This window comes from Corythoichthys intestinalis, chromosome 11, assembly GCF_030265065.1.
Source record: "Corythoichthys intestinalis isolate RoL2023-P3 chromosome 11, ASM3026506v1, whole genome shotgun sequence".
In the NCBI taxonomy this organism is placed as follows: Eukaryota; Metazoa; Chordata; class Actinopteri; order Syngnathiformes; family Syngnathidae; genus Corythoichthys; species Corythoichthys intestinalis.
In genome coordinates, this window is record NC_080405.1 from 55,290,507 (window position 1) to 55,318,132 (window position 27,626).

Below are 27,626 nucleotides of genomic sequence, written 5' to 3' on the forward strand. Positions count from 1 at the left end.
AAATTGTAAAAAAAAAAAAAAAAAAGGATTGATCAAGGAAAAAAATAATAATACTAAATATTGAAAACTGAATAGTAGCTCAGAAAATTCGAAAATGCTAAACTAATGGGGAAAAAAAAAATCAAAGATTTTTTTTTTTTTAAAAAAAGTAAAATTGAAAGAAAAAAAAAAAAACTCAAATAAAGACAGAAAATTAAAAAAAAAAAAAAATTATGAGACATTCATTCATAAATTATTTTTTTGAAATATTTTCAAAAAATGATAACATTTTATTTGAAATGTTTTTTTTTAATTTTTTTAATGTTTTTGTTTTCCTTTTTAGTCATTTTTTAAAATTTTGCTTTATTTTTTAAATGAATGAAAAGATATAGAAGAAAGTATGAAAATATTTTTCTCTTTAATTTTGTATCCTAAATTGTAAAAATAAATAAATAAAGACAGAAAATAAAAATAAAAATACAAATTAATAAATGATGAGGCATTCATTCATAAATTCTATGATATTTTTGAAAATATTTTCAAAAAAATGATAACATTTTATTTGAAATGTTTTTTTTTTTAAATTTTATGTTTTAGTTCTCCTTTTTAGTCATTTTTTTAAATTTTGCTTTATTTTTTAAATGAATGAAAAGATATAGAAGAAAATATAAAAATATATTTTTTTTCTCTTTAACTTGGTATCCTAAATCGTAAAATAAATAAATAAAGACAGAAAATTTTAAAAAATTAAAAATTAATAAATGATGAGACATTCATTCATAAATTCTTTGATATTTTTTTGAAAATATTTTCAAAAAATGATAAAATTTTATTTGAAATGTTTTTTTAAAAAAAATTATATTTTAGTTCTTCTTTTTAGTCATTTTTTAAAGTTTTGCTTTATTTTTTAAATGAATGAAAAGATATAAAAAATATATTTTTTTTCTCCTTTTTAGTCATTTTTTAAAGTTTTGCTTTATTTTTTAAATGAATGAAAAGATATAAAAAATATATTTTTTTTCTCTTCAATTTTGTATCCTAAATCGTAAAAAAAAGAGGATTGATCAAGAAAAAAAAATCTCATCTCAAATAAAATCTTTTTATTTTTTATATTTTTTAAATTTCTTTTTTAGTCATTAAAAATAGCTTTAATAATAAAATATTTTTAAAAATCATTTAAATATAGGATTTTCCAAATTTCTGTTGAATTTATTCTTCTATGTTTAGTATTATTTGTTTAATATTATTACTATTTACAAAAGCAATCCCTCAATACATTTGTTAAATGTAAATTTAGGCCATCAAGAGGTTAACTCATTCATCGCCATTGACGGCTAAAGAAGTGGAATATCGCGGTTAATTAAGAAAAGTTAGATACCAGCTACCGTATTGGCCCGAATATAAAACGGTGTTTTTTGCATTGAAATAAGATTGAAAAAGTGGGGGTCGTCTTATATTCGTGGTCTCGACATTATACCCATTCACGACGCTAGATGGCGCCAGATATCACTGAAGCAATGTTCTGTCATGACAAATGTCAGCTACTCTCAAATTTAACCAGTTTGCATTATTTTATTTATTTATGTTTTTCCTTAGTCAGATTTGTCTCAAGACTACAGTTACTATTAGACTTCACTTTGATGGTTAATGCAGTTATTGCCATTTTGTTGTTTTATCACAATAGATTGGTTTATTTACATTTCAAAAACCAGAAGCCATTCATTTACGAATGTGATTGCACTTAAGTTTACATATTTAAATGTTCAGATATTAAGATTTGAATGAGGCAAAATAACATGTTTTTTCTCTCAAATATATTGTTATAATCATTTGTTTCAGATGTACTGTAATTATTTTCTGTATGAAAATTAATTTTTTAAATGTCCCCTAATGACCTTATATGACCAGGATACACCCCCCCAAATGTCCTCAAATGACCAGGCCACTCCCCATACATGTCCCCAAATGACCTGATATGACCAGGACACACCCCCTAAATGTCCCCCAATGACCTGATATGACCAGGACACGCCCCCAAATGTCCTCTAATGACCTGATATGACTAGGCCACGCCCCCTAAATATCCCCTTATGATGATATTACCAGGCCACGCCCCCAAATGTCCCTAAATGACCTGATATGACCAGGACAGGCCACCCTAATGTCCCCAAATGACCGGATATGACCAGGACACGCCCCCCAAATGTCCCCAAATGACCTGATACGACAGACCACGCCCCCTAAATGTCCCCCAATTACTTGATATGACCAGGACACGCCCCCCCAAATGTCCTCTAATGACCTGATATGACCAGGACACGCCCCCCAAATGTCCCCAACTGACCTGATACGACAGACCACGCCCCCTAAATGTCCCCCAATGACTTGATATGACCAGGACACGCCTCCCAGATGTAATTATTTTCTGTATGAAAATTAATTTGGTGTTCAAAAAGTCTTTTTTCAACCTAAAGTCTTGAAAAAGAGGGGGTCGTCTTAAAATCAGGGCCGTCTTATATTCGGGCCAATACGGTAAATGACTCGAAATTGGCTAAAATGTACGTTTAGAATTCTGCACTTCAAAAGTCGGGTCCTCTCTGTAGGGAGGAGCAAGGATTTTATCGGCTGCAGATTTATTGGCTTGACGAGTCGGGGAGAAGATCTATAGGTGGAGCGCGAGGAGTCATCTGTCAGGATTACAACCTGGTGAGCTAAACCATGCTAATGCGGCATATAAAGAGAACTTTCATCATGATGACCCACTGCGCTTCCTGTAGATTTGATGTTTCTTTCTATGAATTAAGGGCATTTTTGGGGTCACTTTTTTTGTTCACTCATTGGCTAAGATTGACAAAGCCCTCCCAGTTGAAATGAATCGGACGTCTATCGTTGTCAATGGCAGGCTAGGAGTTTATTTTAGGCTAATTCCTTGTTAGTTTTAGGGTACTTACAGGTCACTTCCTGTTGATTTTGAGGCATTCTAGCATCACTTCCTATTTCATTTGGGATCCTGCCTATTCCTTCCCAGGTTACTTCCTGTTTATTTTGGGATACAGAACAGGAAGTGACTCAAGAATGTCCCCAAAAGAGAAGGAAGTGTCTCAAAATCAACAGGAAGTCATCTGTAAATGCTATAAAATGTGCAGGAAGTGACCTGGAAATGGCCCAAAATCAAGTCAAAATAATTTGGACGTCCGTGGCTGTCAATGGCATCCAATGAGTTTAATTTAGGGGCATCTAAGGTCATTTGCTGTTGATTTTCAGTCGCTTCCTATAGATTTTGAGTCATTTCTGGTTCATCAATGGATGCCATTGACCACCATGAATGTTAAATCTATTGATGCCAATGTACATGGATTCCATTGACGTATATGTAAGTCGATGCCATTGACGGCCATGGACGTCCAAATTTCCCATTCATTTTCAATGGCAAAAAAAATAAATAAAAAAATGTCCCCAAATAAACAGGAAATGACCAGATATCAATAGGACGTGTCCCCTAAATGACCTGATATGACTAGGACACACCACCCCAAATGTCCCCAAATGACCTGATATGAACAGGACATGTCCCCCAAATGTCCTCAAATGATCTGATATGACTAGGACACGCCCCCCAGATGACCCCAAATGACCTGATATGACCAGGACACGCCCCCCAAATGTCCTCAATCACCTGATATGACTAGGACAGGCCACCCTAATGTCCCAAAATGACCTGATATGACCAGAACACGCTCCCCAAATGTCCCCCAATGACCTGATATGACCAGGACAAGCCCCCCAAATGTCCCCAAATGACCTGATATGACCAGGCCACGCCCCCTAAATGTCCCCCAATGACCTGATATGACCAGGACACGCCCCCTAAATGTCCCCCAATTACCAGATATGACCAGGACACGCCCCACAAATGACCTGATATGACTAGGCCACGCCCCCTAAATATCCCCTTATGATCTGATATGACCAGGACACGCCCCCAAATGTCCTCTAATGACCTGATATGACCAGGACATGCCCCCCAAATGTCCTCAAATGACCTGATATGACCAGGACAGGCCACCCTAATGTCCCCAAATGACCGGTTATGACCAGGCCACTTCCCCCAAAAGTCCCCAAATTACCTGACATGACCAGGACACCCCCACCCAAAAGTCCCCAAATTACCTGATATGACCAGAACACGTCCCACAAATGTCCCCAAATGACCTTATATGACCAGGACACGCCCCCAAATGTCCCCCAATGACTTGATATGACCAGGACACGCCCCCCAAATGTCCCCAAATGACTGGATATGACCAGGCCACTTCCCCCAAAAGTCCCCAAATTACCTGATATGACCAGGACACGCCCCCTAAAAGTCCCCCAATGACCTGATATGACCTGGACGCCCCCCACAAATGTCCCCAAATGACCTGATATGACTAGGTCACGCCCCCTAAATATCCCCTTATGATCTGATATTACCATGACACGCCCCCAAATGTCCTCTAATGACCTGTTATGACCAGGACACGCCCCCCAAATGTCCTCAAATGACCTGATATGACCAGGACAGGCCACCCTAATGTCCCCAAATGACCGGATATGACCAGGCCACTTCCCCCAAAAGTCCCCAAATTACCTGACATGACCAGGACACATCCACCCAAAAGTCCCCAAATTACCTGATATGACCAGAACACGTCCCACAAATGTCCCCAAATGACCTTATATGACCAGGACACGCCCCCAAATGTCCCCCAATGACTTGATATGACCAGGACACGCCCCCCAAATGTCCCCAAATGACTGGATATGACCAGGCCACTTCCCCCAAAAGTCCCCAAATTACCTGATATGACCAGGACACGCCCCCTAAAAGTCCCCCAATGACCTGATATGACCTGGACGCGCCCCACAAATGTCCCCAAATGACCTGATATGACTAGGTCACGCCCCCTAAATATCCCCTTATGATCTGATATTACCATGACACGCCCCCAAATGTCCTCTAATGACCTGTTATGACCAGGACACGCCCCCCAAATGTCCTCAAATGACCTGATATGACCAGGACAGGCCACCCTAATGTCCCCAAATGACCGGATATGACCAGGCCACTTCCCCCAAAAGTCCCCAAATTACCTGACATGACCAGGACACATCCACCCAAAAGTCCCCAAATTACCTGATATGACCAGAACACGTCCCACAAATGTCCCCAAATGACCTTATATGACCAGGACACGCCCCCAAATGTCCCCCAATGACTTGATATGACCAGGACACGCCCCCCAAATGTCCCCAAATGACTGGATATGACCAGGCCACTTCCCCCAAAAGTCCCCAAATTACCTGATATGACCAGGACACGCCCTCCCTGAAGTCCCCAAATTACCTGATATGACCATAACACGCCCCACAAATGTCCCCAAATGACCTTATATGACCAGGACACGCCCCCCAAATGTCCCCCAATGACCTGATATGACCAGGACACGCCCCCCAAATGTCCCCAAATCAACAGGAAGTGACCTGATATTGTCCCCGAAATGCCCTAAAACCAACCTGGGCGGGGCGAAGATCTGTATCTCCACACAGCAAAGACCCAGAGTAATTTCTCCAGAAATTGCAGTTTCTAGTATCAAACAGATTCTGCTTGTTTTTCTTAAACTATGATATAAATGCTATTTATTTTACATTGGGTGTGTTAGACTAATACAGTCAAACCGTAACTACGAGAAAAGATACTATTCCTTCAATTCCTATTCATTATACTCCAATTTGACCTTTTTTGTGCTCAGAATAAAAAAAGGAATAATATTTTCAAGATGAACACACGCTAGCCATCACCTCCTTTTAAGTCAACTCAATGCCTTTGCTTATCGAGCTTTTGTCCTCCCAGTTCGGCGCTCAACGCTCATGTTATTTGCTTATGTCGCGGCCCCTTTCACCCGAATTAATACGCGTGACTCATGTGACGACCCGCCGGGACTCAACCCTGTTCACCCCGGCACATTGGATAGACGCCGCGGTGATTGATAACCTCCCTGCTCAGTCTCCCACAAAGCCTGCAGAGGGGTGGGAACCTCTGGGCATCTCCCGATACGATTACGATCACGATACACAGGTCAGGAAATCAATCTACAACATTCTATGAGAAATACAAGCTATTTATGAATGGGAAAATATATCATTTTTTGCACTGTCGTGGACAATAGGGAAGTCAGGATGCTGATTTTTTTTTTTTTTTTAACTTCCGATTCAATTGTTTTTGAAGATGTTTTGCCGATACCGATCCGATAACTATATTCATTTAGTCTATTTCATACTTTCATTCATACTACTTTTTACTGGTCTAAAAAGATCAGTAAAATAATGAAAAAATGAATTTTTTAGGGCTGTCAAACGATTAAAATTTTTAATCGAGTTAATTACAGCTTAAAAATTAATGAATCGCAATTAATCGCAATTCAAAACATCTACAAAATATGCCATATTTTTCTGTAAATTATTGTTGGAACAAAAAGATAAGACACAAGACAGATATATACATTCAACATATAGTACATAAGCACTGTATTTGTTTATTATAACAATAAATCAACAAGATGGCATTAACATTATTAACATTCAGTTAAAGCGATCCATGGATAGAAAGACTTGCAGTTCTTAAAAGATAAATGTTAGTTCAAGTTATAGAAATTCTATATTAAAATCCCTCTTAATGTTTTTGTTTTAAAATAATTTGTAAAATTTTCAAACAAAAAAATAAACTAGTAGCTCACCATTGTTGATGTCAATAATTACACAATGCTCATGGTGCGGAAACCCATAAAATCAGTCGCACCCAAGCGCTAAATGCGTCAAGTATTTGAACGTGATTAATTTAAAATATTAATTGCCGCCCGTTAAAGCGATAATTTTGACAGCCCTAATTATATTATATTATCACTATATTATATTATATTATATTATATCATATTATATTATATTTAGGGCTGTCAAACGATTAAACATTTTTATTGAGTTAATCACAAATTAATTAATCGTAATTAATCGAAATTCAAACCATCTATGAAATATGCCTTTTTTTCTGTAAATTATTGTTGGAGGGGAACGATAAGACTGATATATACATTCAACATACTGTACATAAGTACTGTATTTATTGTAACAATAAATCAACAAGCGATCCATGGAAAGAAAGCGCCAGCAGAGGGCGACAAAACACCAAAAAACACAAGTAACAAATGGACATGACACTGTGCAGTCATTTTAATCTGTTTGAGCGGGGCATGTGCGTTAAATGCGTCAAATATTTTAACGTGATTCATTTAAAATATCAATTACCGCCCGTTAATGCGATAATTTTGACAGCCCTAATTATATTATATTATTATTATATTATATTTTTTTTTTTTTTTTTTTTTTTTTAACTTTTGTTCCGTGAAGAATCCAGAAAGGGTTATTTGATTGTGGCTTTCTGAAAAACAATACATTTTTACATTTAGGCACTCCTGCAATCGTCACACTTTTTCTGTTACAAACTGACCCGGCCCCTCATCAGAGAAGGGAAAAGTTATGTGGCCCTCACAGGAAAAAGTTTGGGGACCCCTGGTGTAAGTGAATGAGCTTGTGAGCAAAACAAAAAATAGATGCAGCAAATTATTCTGACCAGCAGGTGGCAGCAATGCCCCGCAAATGGTCAACTGATTTCCCATGCTGTTGTGTAGGGCAGCACAGTACATACAGTATTATAGGTCCTATTATTAATGTTATTGGATTTATTGGGATGACATCATAATTCCTATTATCGGACCGATATTTATCGGACCAATAATTATCGTGCACCAGTGACCCGATATACCAACAATCACAGCAAAACTCCCATCGCAATTTCTCCGGAAACTGCATTTTCCATTTCAAATGGAGAGCTCCGAATTAGCGTTGCACCAATACAGTTTCTAACCTCCCGATACCAATTTCGTACTGTATCAGCCGATACCAATACTACACCCATACCACTACTTTTCCTAGTTTCCTTCCTCACCTTTAAGCACGTTTAATAGGTGCTGCATAACGCATACTAGTCGTTAAACACCAGATAAGATGGGAGGCCCATAGGCGGAGTTTGAATTTTGGGGCTGGGGGGGCACAATATCTTGATGACCCCAAAACGCAGTGTCAGCAATAACATGAACTTACAAGAATATTTAAAATAAGTTGACAATGAGCATTAATTGTTTCCCATCATTCTTGAGGGGAATTCTAAATCAGGCTGCTTAGGCAATACTTTTCGCCGAGATGATCATCCATTGAATTTGGTACGCCGGCCGCTGTCGTGCCAATGTAGTTATTACCCCAGTCAAAAATTGTATCCCCTGGGCGGAGCCATATGGAGGTAGATTTGTGTCTTTATTATTCAATCAAAAAAAAAGAAGAAAAAAAACAGTTGCTTTAATCAAAACATATATTTTCAACCAAAAAAAAGTCGCTTCAATTTAAAAAAATGTTGTTTTAATTCAAAAACAATTTGAAATTTAAAAAACTAAAAAAAAAAAATGCATGTGAAAGTTATTTTTCTTTGATTATTATTTATTTATTTATCTATTTATTTTCTATTGAAGTCAAGTTTGTTTGTTTTTTTTATTGAAGCAACTTTTTAATTCAAGTAATGTTGATTTGTGTTTGGCTAGGACATCTTTCTCTTTACTAGTCAATCAAAAAATAAGTTGCTTCAAAAAAATATAGATTAAAAAAAAATCGCTTCAATCAAAAACAGAAAAATTTCAATCATAGAAAAAAGTTTTTGAATGTGAAAAAATATTGAAAATTTTGCATTTGAACACTTCATTTTTCATTGAAAAAGTTTTCTTTGATTGAAGCAATCATTTTTGTGTTTGGGCCATATTATGAGTAGGACATTTGTGTCCAAATCATTTAATCCCCCCAAAAAAGTTTCTTTAATCAAAAAAAAAAAAAAAAATGTTTTCAATCAAAGAAAAATAATTTGAAAAATAAAATTACCCTCCCCTAATTTTTGTTTTGTTTTTGAAAATTATATGCAAAGCAAATGAGTTTGTTGCTAGTCCCATTATCTGTTCAAAAAATAATTTCGACCCATTATAAAAAAATAATTTCTGTTCTTTTCATTCATTTTTGTTGCTTTACAACTTTTACATATATATATAGGAACCTCAATTACATGCAATGACACTTTTCGGCCACCGGGGGGGCTGTCCCCCCATAATATCCGCTTATGGCTAGGGGTGCACGATATCCATTTTTTGAAACCGATACCGATATCGATAACTTCCTGCTCCTCAAAGCCGATACCGATATCGATAACCGATAATAAACATATAATTTTTTAAATGTATAACCTAGTTTTTGAACACCTGGAGGTTTAAAAAATAAAAAATAGTGGTGGATTCAACATATATTTGCCTTTGATCTCACCAGATTTTTCATAATGACATGAACAAAACAGTGCGTTTCACTTCTGCACTGCCCAACAGCCAGCTAAAATGAATGCACTTCCATAAACCACAAGGCTTGGTCTTTTCTTGCTTTTATGGGAAGACACTCGTCTTAATATTGTGAAAGTACAACAGAAAAATACACATATTCAATACTCAATATACAAAAAACTGCACAATATACACAACTATTATAGTAATAGCATAGCACACTAGCTTAAGCTACTAAAGCATATGCTGGCTTCTATAACACAACAACTTATGAAGTTCTGTACATATGACCCTTCACCACAGAAGTAAACATATGTTGAACATCCATGTGTTATAGTAAACATAAAATACTTACAGACATATATTTCCGAGTCGGAAACGTAACAGAAAGCATTCACGATTGTCAATGCTACCGCTAGACACCGCAATGTGTAAGACATGTCCAAAGTCCGGCCCGGGGGCCAAATGCGGCCCGTGGTCAAATTTCATCCGGCCCCCAGCCTCAGTCATAATAATCATTAACATCTGGCCCGCACACAGACCTAATAAATTGGTCAGCAGTAATGCTACCAGCATATGAAGGAGCTTACACACTAAATGCTGCTCCTCATTTACCAACTAAACTGCAGCACCACTCTGAGCAACATTACCCCTTCACTCCCAATTTTCTAAAATGGCGACAATCAACAAAAAAAAGAAAGTTGACTGCAATGGCCGACGCTTCAAGGATAGGTGGAAATTGGACTATTTCTTCTCTAAAATATGCAACAACTGTGTCTGCCTCATTTGCAAAGAGACAGTCGCTGTTTTTAAAGAGTTCAATGTGAGGCGATATTACCAAGCAAGACATGCTGACATGTCCGAAAAGATTACAGGGAAGATATGTAGCGAGAAATTGAAGCAGCTTCAAGCTAGTTTAATTTTACAGCAGCAGTATTTCGCAAGAGCCCAAGAGTCACAAGAGAATGCCACAAAGGCTGGTTGCGAGATTGTTGAAATAATAAATTTTTAAAAATTAGGGCTGCAGCTATCGATTATTTTAGTAGTTGATTAATCGCTGAACGAGTTAGTTCGAATAATCGCGTAATCGGGTAAGGAACATGAAAAATTAAAATACCTGAGCTGAGCCTTAAACTTACATAGCAAAAGTCTGCTAGCTTAAATGCTACAAAACGCGGATGCTTTTTTTTTTTTTTTTTTTTTTTTTAAACAATGCTCTTGACAAATGGTTCAGACACAACTTCCCACCAAAAAAATAAAAATAAACTGCTAAATATACCAATAAACTAAATTATGAATGCATTTAGAAAACTAACTCAAACAAAAACTTGGCTAATGTTGGTCTTAACAGGGAGCAGCTGGATTCAGCCATGTGAAATGAAGCAGACTAGAGGGCAGTGTGTCACTTTAATTAAACGAATATTTGAAGCAGCAAAAATTTAATTCGGATCTTTTTTCTTTAATCGAATACTCAAGTTAATCGATTAATCGTTTCAGAACTAAAAAAAATATAAAGCAAATGTGACACACAGATTGGCTTGCTAAAATTTGCTTAAATATATTGTTCGTCAGCCAAGGTCGGCCCCCCACATTTTTACCAGACCAAATCTGGCCCCCTTTGCAAAAAGTTTGGACACGCCTGGTGTAAGTAAATGAGCTTGTAATGTGAACCAAACTACTGTAACAAAAAATAGGTGCATTGAATTATTCTGACCAGCAGGTGGGAGCAATGCCCCGCAACTGGTCAACTGATTTCCCATACTAGTGTGTAAACTGTAAAGCCAGCACAGTACATATTATCGGTCTTATTAATAATGTTATTGGATTTATCGGGATGACGTCATAATTCGTATTATCGGACCGATAATTATCAGACCAATAATTATCGTGCACCAGTACTTATGACCAATACTATACCGATACCGCTACTTTTCCTGGTTTCCTTCCTCACGTTTAAGCATCTTTAATAGGTGCGGCATAATACATACTAGTCGTTAAACACCGGATAAGATAGGATGCTCTTCTCAACTCTCTTTTTGTCCACTTTTCTCCCATCCTCCCAATAAAACATGCAAATTCAGCGACCCATTTATCATGCAAACTCGCATATACAGCCAAAAACACATTTGCTAGAGCAGATAGCACATTTTGGGCATGTGCACATAACAGCCCCTGCGGCACACCCGCACGTTAATCCTGTTTTCTGCACGCAGTCACCCTCAAATCCCTATTTTGCTTACTTCATCCCTCTCCTTTTAGCATCTTATCTTAACCCCCGAAACATCTGCTCGGCTGCAGCGGCATCTTCGCACCTGCCCAATGGAAGCGAGTGAAGAAGAAGGAGTGGTACAATACTCACGCTGTCCATGTCACAAACTAGTTCCCCGGCTCATTAACTCCTCCGCATCCGCCACATCGCCATCCGTTGTCTCTCCCGATACCCTCAAAAGGTTCTTCTTTCTTTCTTCCCACCTCCTCTTCCATCCACTACTACAACAACACCTCCGTCTCTCAATGAGAGGCGTCTCCCGGCACGCTCAGAGTTGCGGCTATCGTTCCCTTTCGCCTGCCCGACAGAAAGTGATTAAAAAAAAAAAGAGGGAGGAAGATGCTGAGCTGAGCAGCCAATGACACGACGGGGGAGGCTGGCAGAAAGAGGGCTGGAGACAAAAGAGTGCGGAGAGGAGGATGAGCCCCAAAATTAGGTACGGAGAAAGTAGGTAGGGGAAAATAGAAAAAAAGTCGACCGACATAAACGCACACACGGAAACACAAAGGAGTGCTCCAGATTTAGACAAATGACTTCATTAGGTGCAAACCACGTGCACGCACGCTAACATTTGCACACGCAACAACGGGCGTGCGCATACTCAGACTTGCTGAGTGCTTCAGATATAGCCACATGACTTCATCGAGGGACCGACAGACCCCGCCCACTTGAGATAGTGGTGGGGGACTCATTCATCTTCAATTAAGCTGAACCAAAGGAGATACAGTGGTATGAAAAAGTAACTGAACCTATTGGAATTTCTCACATTTCTGCATTAAATCATCAAATGTGATTTGATCTTTGTCAAAATCACACAGATGAAAAATCAGTGTTTGCTTGAACGAAAACCACCTAAACATTTATAGGTTTTCAAATTTTGATGAGGATAGCATGCAAACAATGACAGAAAAGGGGAAAAATAAGTAAGTGAACCCTCTACCTAAGGAGACTTAAAGAGCAATTGAAAGCAATTTTTCTCAAACAATTGAAGTCAGGTGTGTGCCCAATCACTGATGAGTGGTTTAAAGCTGCCCTGCCCACTATAAAACACACAACTGGTAAGAATTGTATTCCCATCATGTGCTGGCGTGGCTCCTGGAGCGTGGCCTCCCCTCTGCCTGGGCTGCTGGCCGCGGGAGTAGGGGGAGGTCGGGGCTCCGAGCTCGCGTCGCCCCGCGGCGGCTCCTCGGCGTTCTCCTGCTTCTGCCTTCCCCTTTCTTCTCTGCCTAGGTATCCGCCCTGCGCTCCGTTGCGGGTCGCTGGCTGGACGCCAATGTATCGGCTGGGTGTCGCCAAGTCCGGCAGGGGACCCTGGCCTGCCCTGGTGGGCCGTTGGGGGTTCTGTGGCATGCAGTGCCGGGATGGGAGCTGTGGCTCGTAGGCCAGGTGGGCAGTCAGGGGTGTGGGTGGACGTGGTTTTGGTGGTGCGTCCCCTATCCCCATCCCTGAAGGCCGGTGGAAGGGGGCGCGGGTGGCCCAGGGGACCACCCTGGATCCCGGGGGGTGACAATGGCTCCTTTGCTGGGCTGCAGGAGGAGGGATGGGCAGCGCTGTGCCACCCCCCGCCAGCCCTACCTCCCCGGGCTGGCTGGGTGGGGGCTGTCTGTTGTCGCGTGTTTGATGGGACTCCGACGCGGCTGGATGTGATTGGGCACGCTCGGGTGGGGGCCGTCTGCTCGTCTGCGTGGCTGTCGCGTGTTTGATGGGGCTCCCGCGTGACTGGATGTGATTGGGTGCGCTCGGGCAGGGGGCCGCGGGGACAATGGAGCGGCGTAGGGTCAGTTGCCGACGGGCTTACACTCACAAGGGTGTCACACAATTACTGGTTTCTAGATCACAGAGCTGATATTTCTATTTTCTAATTTTAAATAATATAAATTAGCCACTCTGGGGAGGGGCTATTTTTCAGCTGCAGCCTCCTGACTATCCGGACCCCTGGCTGGATGGACGTCCTCCTTGCCACCCCCGTCTCATCTGGCTAGATGGACCTCTTCTTGTTCCCTTACTCTATTGCATCTTTACAAACTGTAACTCCGTCTGCTAATTCCTATTAGCAGTCCTGGTGCATCCTGTCTATCCATCCTGGAAATGGATCTCTCCTGACTGTGGTACTCCCCAAGGTTTCTCATTTTCTCCCAAAGAGTTTTTGGAGTTTTTCCTTGCCGACATGGAGGGTCTAAGGATGGGGGATGCCCAGGACTTGACCTTTATTTATTTCATCTTTATTTATTTCATCTGCTGTTTCTGACTGTGTATCGTATTGCCTCTGCAAAGCCCTTTGAAACAACCTTGTTGTGATACAGGGCTATACAGTACAAATAAAATTGAATTGAATTTGTGTAAACTCCACCCCTCCCAATCACTTAGCTTATAGACTCCCCCATCCCCCTCCCCTTCTTTCCCTGGTCAACAGCCCCCCCCCCCCCCCCCCCCACATGGTGTGAACCGGAAATACATCTAGCTGACGATAGCACTAACATATTCAAAGTTAGTGTAGGCGTTCACTTTATTTCTTTTTGTTGTTTATGTTTCTTTTCTTTTTTTTCTTTTGTTCTGTTCCCCCATAACCCCTTCTTGTTCGCTTCTTTGTCATAATAAACAAAGTATATTGAATGATCACAATGTCTGTCATATTCACTGTGAAACATTAAAACTAGGGCTGTCACACGATTAAAATTTTTAATCGAGTTAATTACAGCCTAGAAATTAATTAATCGTAATTAATCGCAATTCAAACCATCTATAAAATATACCATATTTTTAGGGCTGCAGCTATCGATTATTTTAGTAGTCAATTAATCGATGAACTAGTTAGTTCGAATAATCGAGTAATCGGATAAGGAACTTTAAAATTAAAATACCTGAGCCAAGCCTCAAACGGTATAAAAAATAAACGAGAATCTATGTACAACAAAAGAACAATTGGCTAACTTATATAGCAAACGTCCGCTAGCATAAATGCTATAAAATGCTAAAGTGTTTTTTTTTTGTTTTTTTTTTGACAATGCTCTTAACAAATGGTTCAGACTCATATTCCCCAAAAAAGCCAGCTAAATATACCTATAAACTAAATTATGAATGCATTAAAAAACATTAGCTCAAAAAAAAAAAAAAAACTTAGCTTACGTTGGTCTGAACAGGGGGCAGTTGGATTCAGCCATGTGAAATGAGGCAGACCAGAGGGCAGTGCATTCACCCTTATCAATAAAACTAAACGTAAACACTTTCAAAATAAACCATTACAATGCCACATTAATTAAACGAATACTCGAAGCAACAAAATTTAATTCGAATATTTTTTTCTAATCGAATACTCGAGTTAATCGATTAATCGTTGCAGCACTACATATTTTTCTGTAAATTATTGTTGGAATGGACACAAGATGGATATTTACATTCAACATACTGTACATAAGTACTGTATTTGTTTATCATAACAATAAATCAACAAGATGGCATTAACATTACTAACATTCTGTTAAAGTGATCCATAGATAGAAAGACTTGTAGTTCTTATAAGATAAATGTTAGTACAAGTTATAGATATTTTATATTAAAACCCCTCTTAATATTTTCGTTTTAATAAAATGTGTAAAATTTTCAATCAAAAAATAAACTCGTAGCCCAGCATTGTTGATGTCAATAATTACACAATGCACATGGATGCTTAAGCCCATAAAATCAGTCACACCCAAGCGCCAGCAGAGGGCGACATAACTCCCAAAAACACAAATAACAAGTGGACATTGGACTGTGCTGTCATTTTGTTGGGTCTAAAACACCTTCTTCAATTTAGCTGTTGACCCAGAGCGAGGTGACAAAGGCAGGACACAAGGAGGCGTGAGCCAGAGAGTAGACTTTACCAACTGCAGTTTGGGGAGAGGTCTGAGATCGGGCAACGTGACTAAGAGCGTCTCATCGAAGTCTCTCTCAGAGCTCCCCGCGCTGCTTACTTTTATTGAGGGCTTGTTGCTGGGCAGAACATAGTTACAACACTGTTGTCCAACGTGGCAGTTTCGATCGGGCAAGTTCCTTATTCTAGTCATTGATTAAATTAACAGTCACACTCTTGAGCGAGCAAGATAACTTTGTTTTGAACACACATTTGCACTCGAAGTAGCTTGGTGGAAAAGTACTGAGACGTTGTGTGATGAATCAACATATGTGTGTGTATCTATTTATCAGCAGAATGTGAGCAATTGCCGGTAATAAAAATGTAAGCACATGATTATGGGCTAAAACTGTATTCTTCATAATAGCTTGGGAGAGCAAACTTGCATAACCCGCAGAGTATAATGGTCATACAATCAAGCATATTTTACACATTTTAATCTGTTTGAGAGGGCATGTGCGTTAATTGCGTCAAATATTTTAACTAGGGCTGTCAAACAATTAACATTTTTAATCGAGATAATTACAGCTTAAAAATTAATTAATCGCAATTAATCACAATTCAAACCATCTATAAAACATGCTATATTTTTCTTTAAATTATTGTTTGAATGGAAAGATAAGACACAAGATGGATCTATCCATTCAACATACGGTACATAAGTACAGTATTTCTTTATTATAACAATAAATCAACAAGATGGCATTACCATTATTAACATTCTGTTAAAGCGATCCATGGATAGAAAGACTTGTAGTTCTTAAAAGATAAATGTTGGCACAAGTTATAGAAATTTTATATTGAAACCCCTCTTCATGTTAATAAAATTTGTAAAATTTTCAGTCAAAAAATAAACTAGCAGCCCGTCATTGTTGATGTCCATAATTACTTACACAATGCTCATGGGTGCTGAAGCCTATAAAATCAGTTGCACCCAAGCGCCAGCAGAGGGCGCCAAATTTCCGAAAAACACAAATACATATTTCACTGAGCTGTCATTTTAATCTGTTTGAGCGGGGCATTTGTGCGTTAATTGCGTCAAATATTTTAACGTGATTAATTTAAAAAATTAATTACTGCCCGGTAACGCGATAATTTTGACAGCCCTAATTTTAACGTGATAATTTAAAATATTAATTACCACCCGTTAACGCGATAATTTTGACAGCCCTAATTAAAACAGTTCAGACCAACTGGACACTTAGACTTCCATTCTCAGTGTCAAACAGCTTAACAGGACAGGTTTGTCCTGTTAAAAAAAAACAAAAAAAAAAATTGTCTTGATGAGAAGCATTGTCTGATGTGCATCACGGCTCGGTCAAAAGAGCTGTCTGAAGACCTGCGATCAAGGATTGTTGATTTGTATAAAGCTGGGAAAGGATACAAAACCATCTCTAATAGTCTGGATGTTCATCAATCAACAGTCAGAGAAGTTGTCTACAAATGGCGAGAGTTTGGCACTGTTGCTTCTCTCCCAAGGAGTGACCGTTCACCAAAGATGACGCCAAAAGTTCAGCGCAGGATACTCAGAAAGGTAAAAAACAACCCTAGTGTGTCTGCTAAAGACTTACAGACATCACTGGCACAGTCCAATATCTCTGTGCACACATCAACTACATGTAAAACTATGGCCAGAAATGGTGTTCATGGGAGGACTCCAAAGAAGAAGCCACTCCTGTCTAAAAAAATATTGTTGCTTGTTTAATGTTCGCATAAAGGCACATGGACGCTCCAAAGAGGTTTTGGCAAAATATTTTGTGGACTGATGAAACCTAAGTTGAATTGTTTGGGCGTAACACATAACGTCATGTGTGGAGGAAAAATGGAACAGCTCATCAACATCAACACCTCAACTACCCCGTGGAGCATGGTGGAGGGAGCATCATGATTTGGGGCTGTTTTGCTGCCCCAAGGCCTGGACAAATTGCAGTCATTAATGGAAGAATGAATTCAAAAGTTTTGCAGGAAAACCTGAGTCCGTCTGTGAAAACAGTTGAAGCTAAAAAGAGGATGGATGCTGCAACAAGACAATGATTCAAAATACAGAAGTAATCAACTTCAGAATGGTTTCAGAAGAACAAAATACATGGAGTGGCCAAGTCAAAGTCCAAACTTGAACCCCATTAAGATGCTGTGGCATGACCTAAAGACAGCAATTCATCCCAGACATCCCAAGAATCTGACTGAACTACAGCAATTTTGTAGAGAAGAATGGGTCAAGATTAGTCCTGATCAATCTGCCAGACTGATTTGCAGCTACAGGAAGCATCTGGTTGAAGTTATTGCTGCCAAAGGGGGGGGGGGGGGGACAAAATATTTAAATGTGATGGTTCACTTACTTATTTTCCCCTTCTGTCATTGTTTGCAAACTATCCTCATTAAAATATTAAAACCTGTAAATATTTGGGTGGGTTAAGTTAAAGCAGACACTGTTTTTTTCATCTGTGTGATTTTGACAAAGATCAGATCATATTTGATGGTGATTTTATGCAGAAATGTGAGAAATTCCAAAAGATTCAGATACTTTTTCATACCATTGTATCTTCAGTTGGAGTGTCCTAATACTGAATTTTGACTTCTGATTAGAGTTGTCCGATATTATCGGGTAGCCAAAATTTTTAAGCAAGTGAGAGTGCCGTTACTTCAAAATACTATTACTTAAGTTAAAGTAAATGTAGTCATCCGAAGAGGTGCGCTGGAAGTCACTCACAGCAGGGGGTGCTGAGGACCTTTTTAAGTTTTTGCTATCCAAACAGCAGTTTCGGTCCAAAATTGTCATGCTCATGACTAAAAGCTCCTCAGTTTGGCGCCCCCTCTTTTTCACAAATAGCGCCTTATCCAATGTGACCCAGTTCCAAGCAAGGTGTCAGGTGGTAAAAAAACGCCACGTACCAAAATCCATTTTTCCACATACCAAAATCCATTTTGCCACATTAAAAAAATAATAATGCCACATACCAAATCATAATGCCATTTACCAAAATCCAATTTACCACATACCAAAAAAAGCCACATGCCAAAATCCATTTTGCCACATTCCAAACAAAAATGCCATATACCAGAAAAAATGCTATATACAAAAAAATGCTATATACCAAAAGCCATTTTGCCACTTATCAACAAAATGTCACATACAAAAAATGCCACATACCAAAATCCATATTTCCACATATCAAAAAAAATGCCACATACCAAAAAAATGCCACATACCAAAATCCATATTTCCACATATCAAAAAAAAATGCCACATACCAAAAAAATGCCACATACCAAAATCCATTTTGCTACATTCCAAATAAAAATGCCATATACCAAAATCCATTTTGCCACATACCAAAAAAATGCCATTCACCAAACAAAAAATGCTTTATCCCCCAAAAAATTGATATATACACCAAAGGCCATTTTGCCACATACCAAAAAATAAAAATGCCACCTCCCAAATCATAATGCCATGTACCAAAATCCATTTTGCCACATACTAAAATCCATTCTGCCACATACCAAAAGAATGCCATTTACCCAAAAAAATTCTATATACAAAAAAATGCTATATACCAAAGGCCATTTTGCCATATACCCCCCCAAAAAATGCCACATACCAAAATCCGTTTTGCCACATTCCAAATAAAAATGCCATATACCAGAAAAAATGCTATATACAAAAAGCCATTTTGCCACATATCAACAAAATGCCACATACAAAAAAATGCCACATATCAAAATCCATTTTGCCACATTCCAAATAAAAATACCACATAGATAAATCCACTTTTCCACATACCAAAATCCATTTTGCCACATACTAAAATCCATTTTGCCACATGCCCAAAAATGCCATTTACCCAATAAAATGCTATATACCAAAGGCCATTTTGCCACATACCAAAAAAATGCCTCATACTAAAATCCGTTTTGCCCTACACCAAATACCACTTTCGTTCTCGGCCCTCCTGGGGATGGAGAGACCCGCCACCGCTCCCCCCGTGCCCATTTGAAATAATCATTATTGTAAGCCTTGTATCGCAAATCATTATGTTTTGGGACCTACTGCTTCCCACTCCAAGTAAACATCTCCGACTATTTAACATTTTTGGGATACAACAGGACTCCAAAACAGTGGTTCCAAAGCTTAAGTCTTTTTTGGTAAGCTACTATAGTATCACAAAATTAAAGAACCAGAACCAGAAGCATTTCAATGAACATTCTGCAACTTGTACTGAAGTACTGTACTTTGACTCTGGCGCCCTCTAGTGAAGGTTTTGCATTAGTACATATAAAAAGATATCATTTGCAGAGAAAAAGCCCATGAATTCCCTGCATTAATTGATTAAAAGTTACAATCTGATAGTTTCATCACAGAGAAAATATATGGCCTGTGTGGCGTGCTGACAAAGCAGGTGGGGGGAAAAAATACCAAGATTATATTTGGGGAGCTTTGTTTTGCAAATGTGTGTCGTAAAACATTGTATTCTTTGCTTGTACTGTATTTGCTTTGTAGCATCCATTTCACAGCAAATAGGTAAGAGTGCTCTCATAACCCGATTCAATAGCTATCTGAAGCTATGTTTCACCTACCTGTCATGGTCACGTCCGACTCCCCACACACGAATGCTGCTGATTGGCTGGGAATGGAGGAGGCTTTGATCATCTGGGTCAACCAGAGTCAACATGCGGTCTTGAAGCACCAGCAGCATCCCTTTACCCTTTAAGACAACAAAAACTCTGTGAGCCTTTCCACCAGCATCTGGGTCATTTGTTTTAATAGGGTGTCATTTGAACAGACACTAACGGAAAATGCCCCAAAATCAACAGGAATTGACCAATAATTGCCCCAAAACAAACAGGAAGTGACCCGTAAATGCCGCAAAAGGAAAAGGAAGTGACATAAAATCAACACAAGGTGATATGAAATGCCCCAGTAACACAAAATCAACAGGATGAGACCCCCAAATGCCCTAAAATGAACAGGAAATGACATGAATGCCCCAGTAACCCAAAATCAACAGGAAGTGACCCGTAACTCCCCCCAAAAAAACAAGAAGTGACCTGTAAATAGCCCAAAGCCAACAGGAAGTGACCTGTAAATGCTTCAAAAGGAAAAGGAATTGACTGAAAATCAACAGGAAATGACATGAAAAGCCCCAGTAACCCAAAATCAGCAGGAAGTGACCTGTAATTGCCCCAAAAGGAAAAGGAAGTGACTGATAATCAACAGGAAGTGACCTGTAAATGCCCCAAAATCAACAGGAGGTGACAGAAAATCAACAGAAAATTATTTGAAATGCCCCAGTAAACCAAAATCGACAGAAAGTGACCCGTAAATGCCCCAAAAGGAAAAGGAAGTGACTGAAAATCAACAAGAAGTGACCCGTAACTCCCCCAAAAACAAGAGGAAGTGACCCGTAAATGCCCCAAAACTAGCAGGACGTGACCTGTAAATGCATCAAAAGCTCCAGTAACCGAAAATCAACAGGAAGTGACCCATAAATGCCCCAAAAGAAAAGGAAGTGACCGAAAATCAACAGGAAGTGACCTATATATGCCCTAAAATCAACAGGATGTGACCCATAAATGGCAAAAAATCAACAGGAAGTGACCCAAAATAAACAGGAAATTATTTAAAATGCCCCAGTAAACCAAAATCGACAGGAAGTGACCCGTAAATGCCCCAAAAACAACAGGAAGTGACTTGTAAATGCGTCAAAAGCTCCAGTAACCGAAAATCAACAGGAAGTGACCCATAAATGCCCCAAAAGAAAAGGAAGTGACCGAAAATCAACAGGAAGTGACCTATAAATGCCCTAAAATCAACAGGATGTGACCCATAAATGCCAAAAAATCAACAGGAAGTGACCCGTAAATGCCCCAAAGGAAAAAGGAAGTGACTGAAAATCAATGGGAAGTGACCCGTAACTCCCACAAAACAACAGGAAGTGACCCGTAAATTTCCCAAAACCAACACGAAGTGAATGTAAATGTCTCAAAAGGAAAAGGGAGTGACTGAAAATCAACAGGAAATGACATGAAAAGCCCTAAGTAACCCATAATCAACAGGAAGTGACCTGTAATTGCCCCAAAAGGAAAACGAAGTGACTGAAAATAAACAGGAAGTGACCTGTAAATGCCCCGAAATCAACAGGAGTCAACCAAAAATCAACAGGAAATTATTTGAAATGCCCCAGTAAACCAAAACCTACAGGCAGTGACCCGTAAATGCCCCAAAAGGAAAAGGAAGTGACTGAAAATCAACAGGAAGTGACCCGTTACTCCAAAATCCACAGGAAGTGACCCCGTAAATGCGTCAAAAGGAAAAGGAAGTGACTGAAAATCAACAGGAAATGACATGAAAACCCCAGTAACCCATAATCAACAGGAAGTGACCTTTAATTGTCCCAAAAGAAAAAGCAAGTGACCGAAAATCAACAGGAAGTGACCTGTAAATGCCCCAAAATCAACAGGTGACCGAAAATCAACAGGAAATTATTTGAAATGCCCCAGTAACCCAAAATCGCCAGGAAGTGACCCGTAAATGCCCCAAAAGGAAAAGCAAGTGACTGAAAATCAACAAGAAGTGACCCATAACTTCCCCAAAAACAACAGGAAGTGATCCGTAAATGCCCCAAAACTAACAGGAAGTGACCTGAAAATGCATCAAAAGCTCCAGTAACCGAAAATCAACAGGAAGTGACCCATAAATGCCCCAAAAGAAAAGGAAGTGACCGAAAATCAACAGGAAGTGACCTATAAATGCCCTAAAATCAACAGGATGTGACCCATAAATGCCAAAAAATCAACAGGAAGTGACCCAAAATAAACAGGAAATTATTTGAAATGCCCCAGTAAACCAAAATCGACAGGAAGTGACCCGTAAATGCCCCAAAGGAAAAAGGAAGTGACTGAAAATCAATGGGAAGTGACCCGTAACTCCCACAAAACAACAGGAAGTGACCCGTAAATGCCCCAAAACCAACAGGAAGTGAATGTAAATGCCTCAAAAGGAAAAGGGAGTGACTGAAAATCAACAGGAAATGACATGAAAAGCCCTAGTAACCCATAATCAATAGGAAGTGACCTGTAATTGCCCCAAAAGGAAAAGGAAGTGACTGAAAATCAACAGGAAGTGACCTGTAAGTGCCCCAAAATCAACAGGAGGTGACCGAAAATCAACAGAAAATTATTTGAAATGCCCCAGTAAACCAAAATTGACAGAAAGTGACCTGTAAATGCCCCAAAAGGAAAAGGAAGTGACTGAAAATCAACAGGAAGTGACCCGTTACTCCAAAATCCACAGGAAGTGACCCCGTAAATGCGTCAAAAGGAAAAGGAAGTGACTGAAAATCAACAGGAAATGACACGAAAAGCCCCAGTAACCCATAATCAACAGGAAGTGACCTTTAATTGTCCCAAAAGGAAAAGCAAGTGACCGAAAATCAACAGGAAGTGACCTGTAAATGCCCCAAAATCAACAGGTGACCGAAAATCAACAGGAAATTATTTGAAATGCCCCAGTAACCCAAAATCGCCAGGAAGTGACCCGTAAATGCCCCAAAAGGAAAAGGAAGTGACTGAAAATCAACAAGAAGTGACCCATAACTTCCCCAAAAACAACAGGAAGTGATCCGTAAATGCCCCAAAACTAACAGGAAGTGACCTGAAAATGCATCAAAAGCTCCAGTAACCGAAAATCAACAGGAAGTGACCCATAAATGCCCCAAAAGAAAAGGAAGTGACCGAAAATCAACAGGAAGTGACCTATAAATGCCCTAAAATCAACAGGATGTGACCCATAAATGCCAAAAAATCAACAGGAAGTGACCCAAAATAAACAGGAAATTATTTGAAATGCCCCAGTAAACCAAAATCGACAGGAAGTGACCCGTAAATGCCCCAAAGGAAAAAGGAAGTGACTGAAAATCAATGGGAAGTGACCCGTAACTCCCACAAAACAACAGGAAGTGACCCGTAAATGCCCCAAAACCAACAGGAAGTGAATGTAAATGCCTCAAAAGGAAAAGGGAGTGACTGAAAATCAACAGGAAATGACATGAAAAGCCCTAGCAACCCATAATCAACAGGAAGTGACCTGTAATCGCCCCAAAAGGAAAACGAAATGACTGAAAATCAACAGGAAGTGACCTGTAAATGCCCCGAAATCAACAGGAGGTAACCAAAAATCAACAGGAAATTATTTGAAATGCCCCAGTAAACCAAAACCTACAGGAAGTGACCCGTAAATGCCCCAAAAGGAAAAGGAAATGACTGAAAATCAACAGGAAGTGACCCGTTACTCCCTCAAAACCAACAGGAAGTGACCCGTAAATGCCCCAAAACCAACAGGAAGTGAATGTAAATGCCTCAAAATCTCCAGTAACCGAAAATCAACAGGAAGTGACCCATAAATACCCCAAAAGAAAAGGAAGTGACGGAAAATCAACAGGAAGTGACCTATAAATGCCATAAAATAAACAGGATGTGACCCATAAATCAATAGGAAGTGACCAAAAATCAACAGGAAATTATTTGATATGCCCCAGTAACCCAGAATCGACAGGAAGTGACTTGTAAATGCCCCAAAAGGAAAAGGAAGTGACAGAAAATCAACAGGAAATGACGTGAAAAATCCCAAAATTGCATGGAATTGGCCGCCATAGACGTCCAGTCCGTGTTCACTCGCTGCCATCCCTCCTAGATTGAAGGAATTGGACATCTACTAGCTTGTTTTTCTGTTTATTAGTCCATCCGTGATGCATTTAGTGTAGATGACGATAAAAGTAAGCAACCTCTCCCCAGACGCCGGCCGAGTCTCGGATGTCCCTCCTGCAGTAGGACAGCTGTCTAATGCAGTGGTGAACGGCCACGCTGCTCCTCCCCTCGCACAGATCTTGTTCGGCCATCTCCACCCAGCCCAAAGATCGCACCGGAAATGACTGGAAAGAAAACATCTTGGTTTACTTTTTCTTTTCTTTTGTTCTTTGTCAAAACATGTACGTTTCCTCAAGGACAGTAGCAGTAAACAACAATTGGTATTCTATGTGTCAAATTTTACTTTGAAAACAACAAAAAGCAGAGTAGGATATTTTAAACTTGAGAAATTGCAACAGTAGCTTTGCTTTTATTGTGTCACTTCCTGTAGATTTTGAGCCAGTTCGGGTACACTTCCCTTAAATTGGGGGGCATTTCGAGTTCACTTCCTGTACCTATTTGGTCACTTCCTGTTGATTTTGAGGCACTTCAGTGTCACTTCCTGTTGTTTTTGAGGTATTCCAGGGTCCCTTCCTATTGATTTTGAAGCATTTCGGGTCGACTTCCTGTTGATTTTGGAGCATTTCAGTGAGACTTTCTGTAGATATCAAGTCACTTCCTGTTGATTTTGAGCCAATCCAGGTTTACTTCCTGTTAATTTTGAGCCATTTCAGGAACACTTCCTGTACATATTGGGTCACTCCCTGTTGATTTTGAGGCATTCTAGAGTCACATCCTGTTGATATCGGTTAACTTTCTGCTGATTTGGGGACATTTTGGGTCCACCTCCTTTAAATATTGTGTCACTTCCTGTTGATTTGGAGGCATTTTAGAGTCACTTATCAGGTCACTTCCTGTTGATTTGGAGGCATTTCGGGTCCACTTCATGTAGATATCGGGTCACTTCCTGTTGATTTTGAAGCATTTTGGATTCACTTGCTGTAGCTATCGGATCACTTCCTCTTGTTTTGGGGCATTTCGGAGTCACTTCATCTTGATATTGGGTGACTTCCTGTTGATTTTGGGCTCACTTCCTGTTCGTGTTGGGTCACTTCCTATTGATTTGGGGGCATTTCTGATTCGTTTCCTGTTCATATTGGGTCACTTCCTGTTGATCTTGATGCATTTTAGGGTCACTTCCTGCTCACACTGGGTCACTTCCTGTTGATAACTGGTCACTTGGGTTGGAAATCAATAGAAGTGAATGAAGTTTTTTGTGGTTTTGGCGAATAGGGCCATTGGAAATGAATGGGAAATTTTGCCCATTAGAAATGAATGGGTATGCAAAGCTACCATCAATTATCATACATAGTGGATGTTGAGGTAATTATCGAGGTTTGATTGATTGAATATTTGCTTGATTGATTGAATATTTGCTTGTGCTCATATATGCCATAAATATTACATGTTGCCATATTTTTCTCTTATTGATATAACCAGTAAATGATTATTGCTTGCTATACTAGGTTGTAGTATAATGTTTAAGTGTTACAAAGAGTAAAGAGGGTCGGGATGACAACTGCCTTGCTTCATGGGCGCATCATTGCGTATCTAGACCTTCCGAGACATCTTCAGCACCTGGCATCTGGACTTTCGTCTAGACCTTCGAGGACAATTTTCCATTCGAGGACATCTTCCATGGCCGCAGCGTTGCATAACTGAAGTGTCATTTTTTACATGTGCCCTTGCTTACACACGTGTATTTAGTTAGTTCCACCTACATGCTCACACATAGCCAACCAAAATCACATGGGTGTCTCCAGCTTGCTCTCCCCTCCCTCAGGGTGGCACCCTTCTGTGTTAGGACAAATCCCTAAATAAAAATAGCAAGGAGGGTTTTTCCTTAGATCAATTTTGGGGACTATACGGTGTAATCTAGCATCCCTCTGTCTAGTCCCTCTTTTGCTCTCCTTGGCCAAGAAAACTGAGTGTCTTATCTCCTTATTTTTGGGTAATTTTACATATGTCTACCTAAGGGTCTATTTTTGAACTTGACAGTGGAGTCCTACCATTGCTTCTGGATCAGGAAAGGTATTGTTGAGGTCCACGGTTTCAAGAGGAGCTGCAGGGCTGCAAAAATGTGAGACATTGATGTAAGTAAGTGTTCGTCACAAATTAGAGGTTTTCATCCTATACTAGAAAAAAATGTGCAGTATTTAGTTCTATCACAAGCAGTTTTCTAGAAGTTTTACTTGAGTTTGAGTGAAGCATAGCGGAGTGTCGCTCCTTCAAATGCCTTCAGACTGGGATCAGGATAGATCGGGTAGTCTTTTAGCTCCTGGATGGAAACACACGCACAAAGAAGTAGTTCGCATGAAAAATGACTTCTCTGATTTGTGCAATTTTTGCTCAACGTGCACATAGAAAGACATTCAAGCAGGCAGGGTGAATTTTCCCAATGTACATTCTATATTCTATAATATGTCCAGATACTTTTCCAAACTTTACACGGTCTAATTTAGTTTGAATTAGCTGGATGTCGTTCAAGTTCAGAAAAAGGCTTACGTTGACCGTGCAGGTGGTGCTATTGAGACTGGGTGCAGAAGGGATGACATCATTGGAGAGCGTGGAGGAGAGGGATGTTGGGGAGGAGCCAGAGGGGGAGGGGACGGCCTCTACGGAACTGTCTGAGATGAGGCTGCTGGGGCGCTGTGGCAGCAGACAAGAGGAGAGAAGTGCACTGTCAAAAGACCGCCGACGCATTTCATAGCTTCGCAAAATACTGCACCAAAATCTTACAATAGATATCGATATTGTTTTTCCGCTTTTAATAGTAAATCCATTTCTCCAAATGCGATTCACTGACAGCAATGGAACACACACATTTGAACGGAAATGGGAATTACAAAATCCACAAATTAACAATAGTAATCTATAAAATCTTAATACTACGGAGCCCCCCAGATGCCAGGGTAGGAAAAAATACTTTTCATAACTAATCTGTACCCACAGTTTAGTCACCTTTGATTACCTTTAGTAATTTGTGAGTACAATTTAGTAACTAGTGGGTACTGTTGAGTAAACTGTGAGTACAATTTAGTAATCTGCGGGTACAAATTAGTCATCCGTACCCACTAATTGCTAAATCGTGGATACATGACAAGACTGTACCCATCGTTTACTCACCTGTGGATACAGTTTAGTAATTAGTGGGTACAGTTTAGTAAACTGTGAGTACAATTGAGTTATCTGCGAGTACAATTTAGTAATCTGTACCTACAGATTACTAAATCGTGGATACATGACAAGACTGTATCCACATCTTTGTCACCTGTGGATA

At 39.5% G+C, this 27,626-nt stretch overlaps 1 protein-coding gene across 3 annotated transcripts in view; it reads right to left on the reverse strand.

Moving 5' to 3' along the window:
- LOC130923704 (amyloid beta precursor protein binding family B member 2-like) overlaps window positions 1-27,626 on the reverse strand; it is an 89,786-nt gene that overhangs the window by 39,505 nt on the left and 22,655 nt on the right. For 2 of the 3 annotated variants that reach the window (XM_057849618.1, XM_057849617.1), the window contains 5 exons: window positions 26,852-26,995; window positions 26,539-26,624; window positions 26,356-26,416; window positions 24,385-24,531; window positions 20,180-20,307 (listed from right to left, as the gene is read on the reverse strand). In XM_057849618.1, coding sequence (XP_057705601.1) covers window positions 20,180-20,307; window positions 24,385-24,531; window positions 26,356-26,416; window positions 26,539-26,624; window positions 26,852-26,995 — 566 coding nt within the window. Of the gene's footprint in view, window positions 1-11,799; window positions 12,533-20,179; window positions 20,308-24,384; window positions 24,532-26,355; window positions 26,417-26,538; window positions 26,625-26,851; window positions 26,996-27,626 lie in introns of those variants that run through there. The other variant, XM_057849619.1, reaches the window with a different exon arrangement.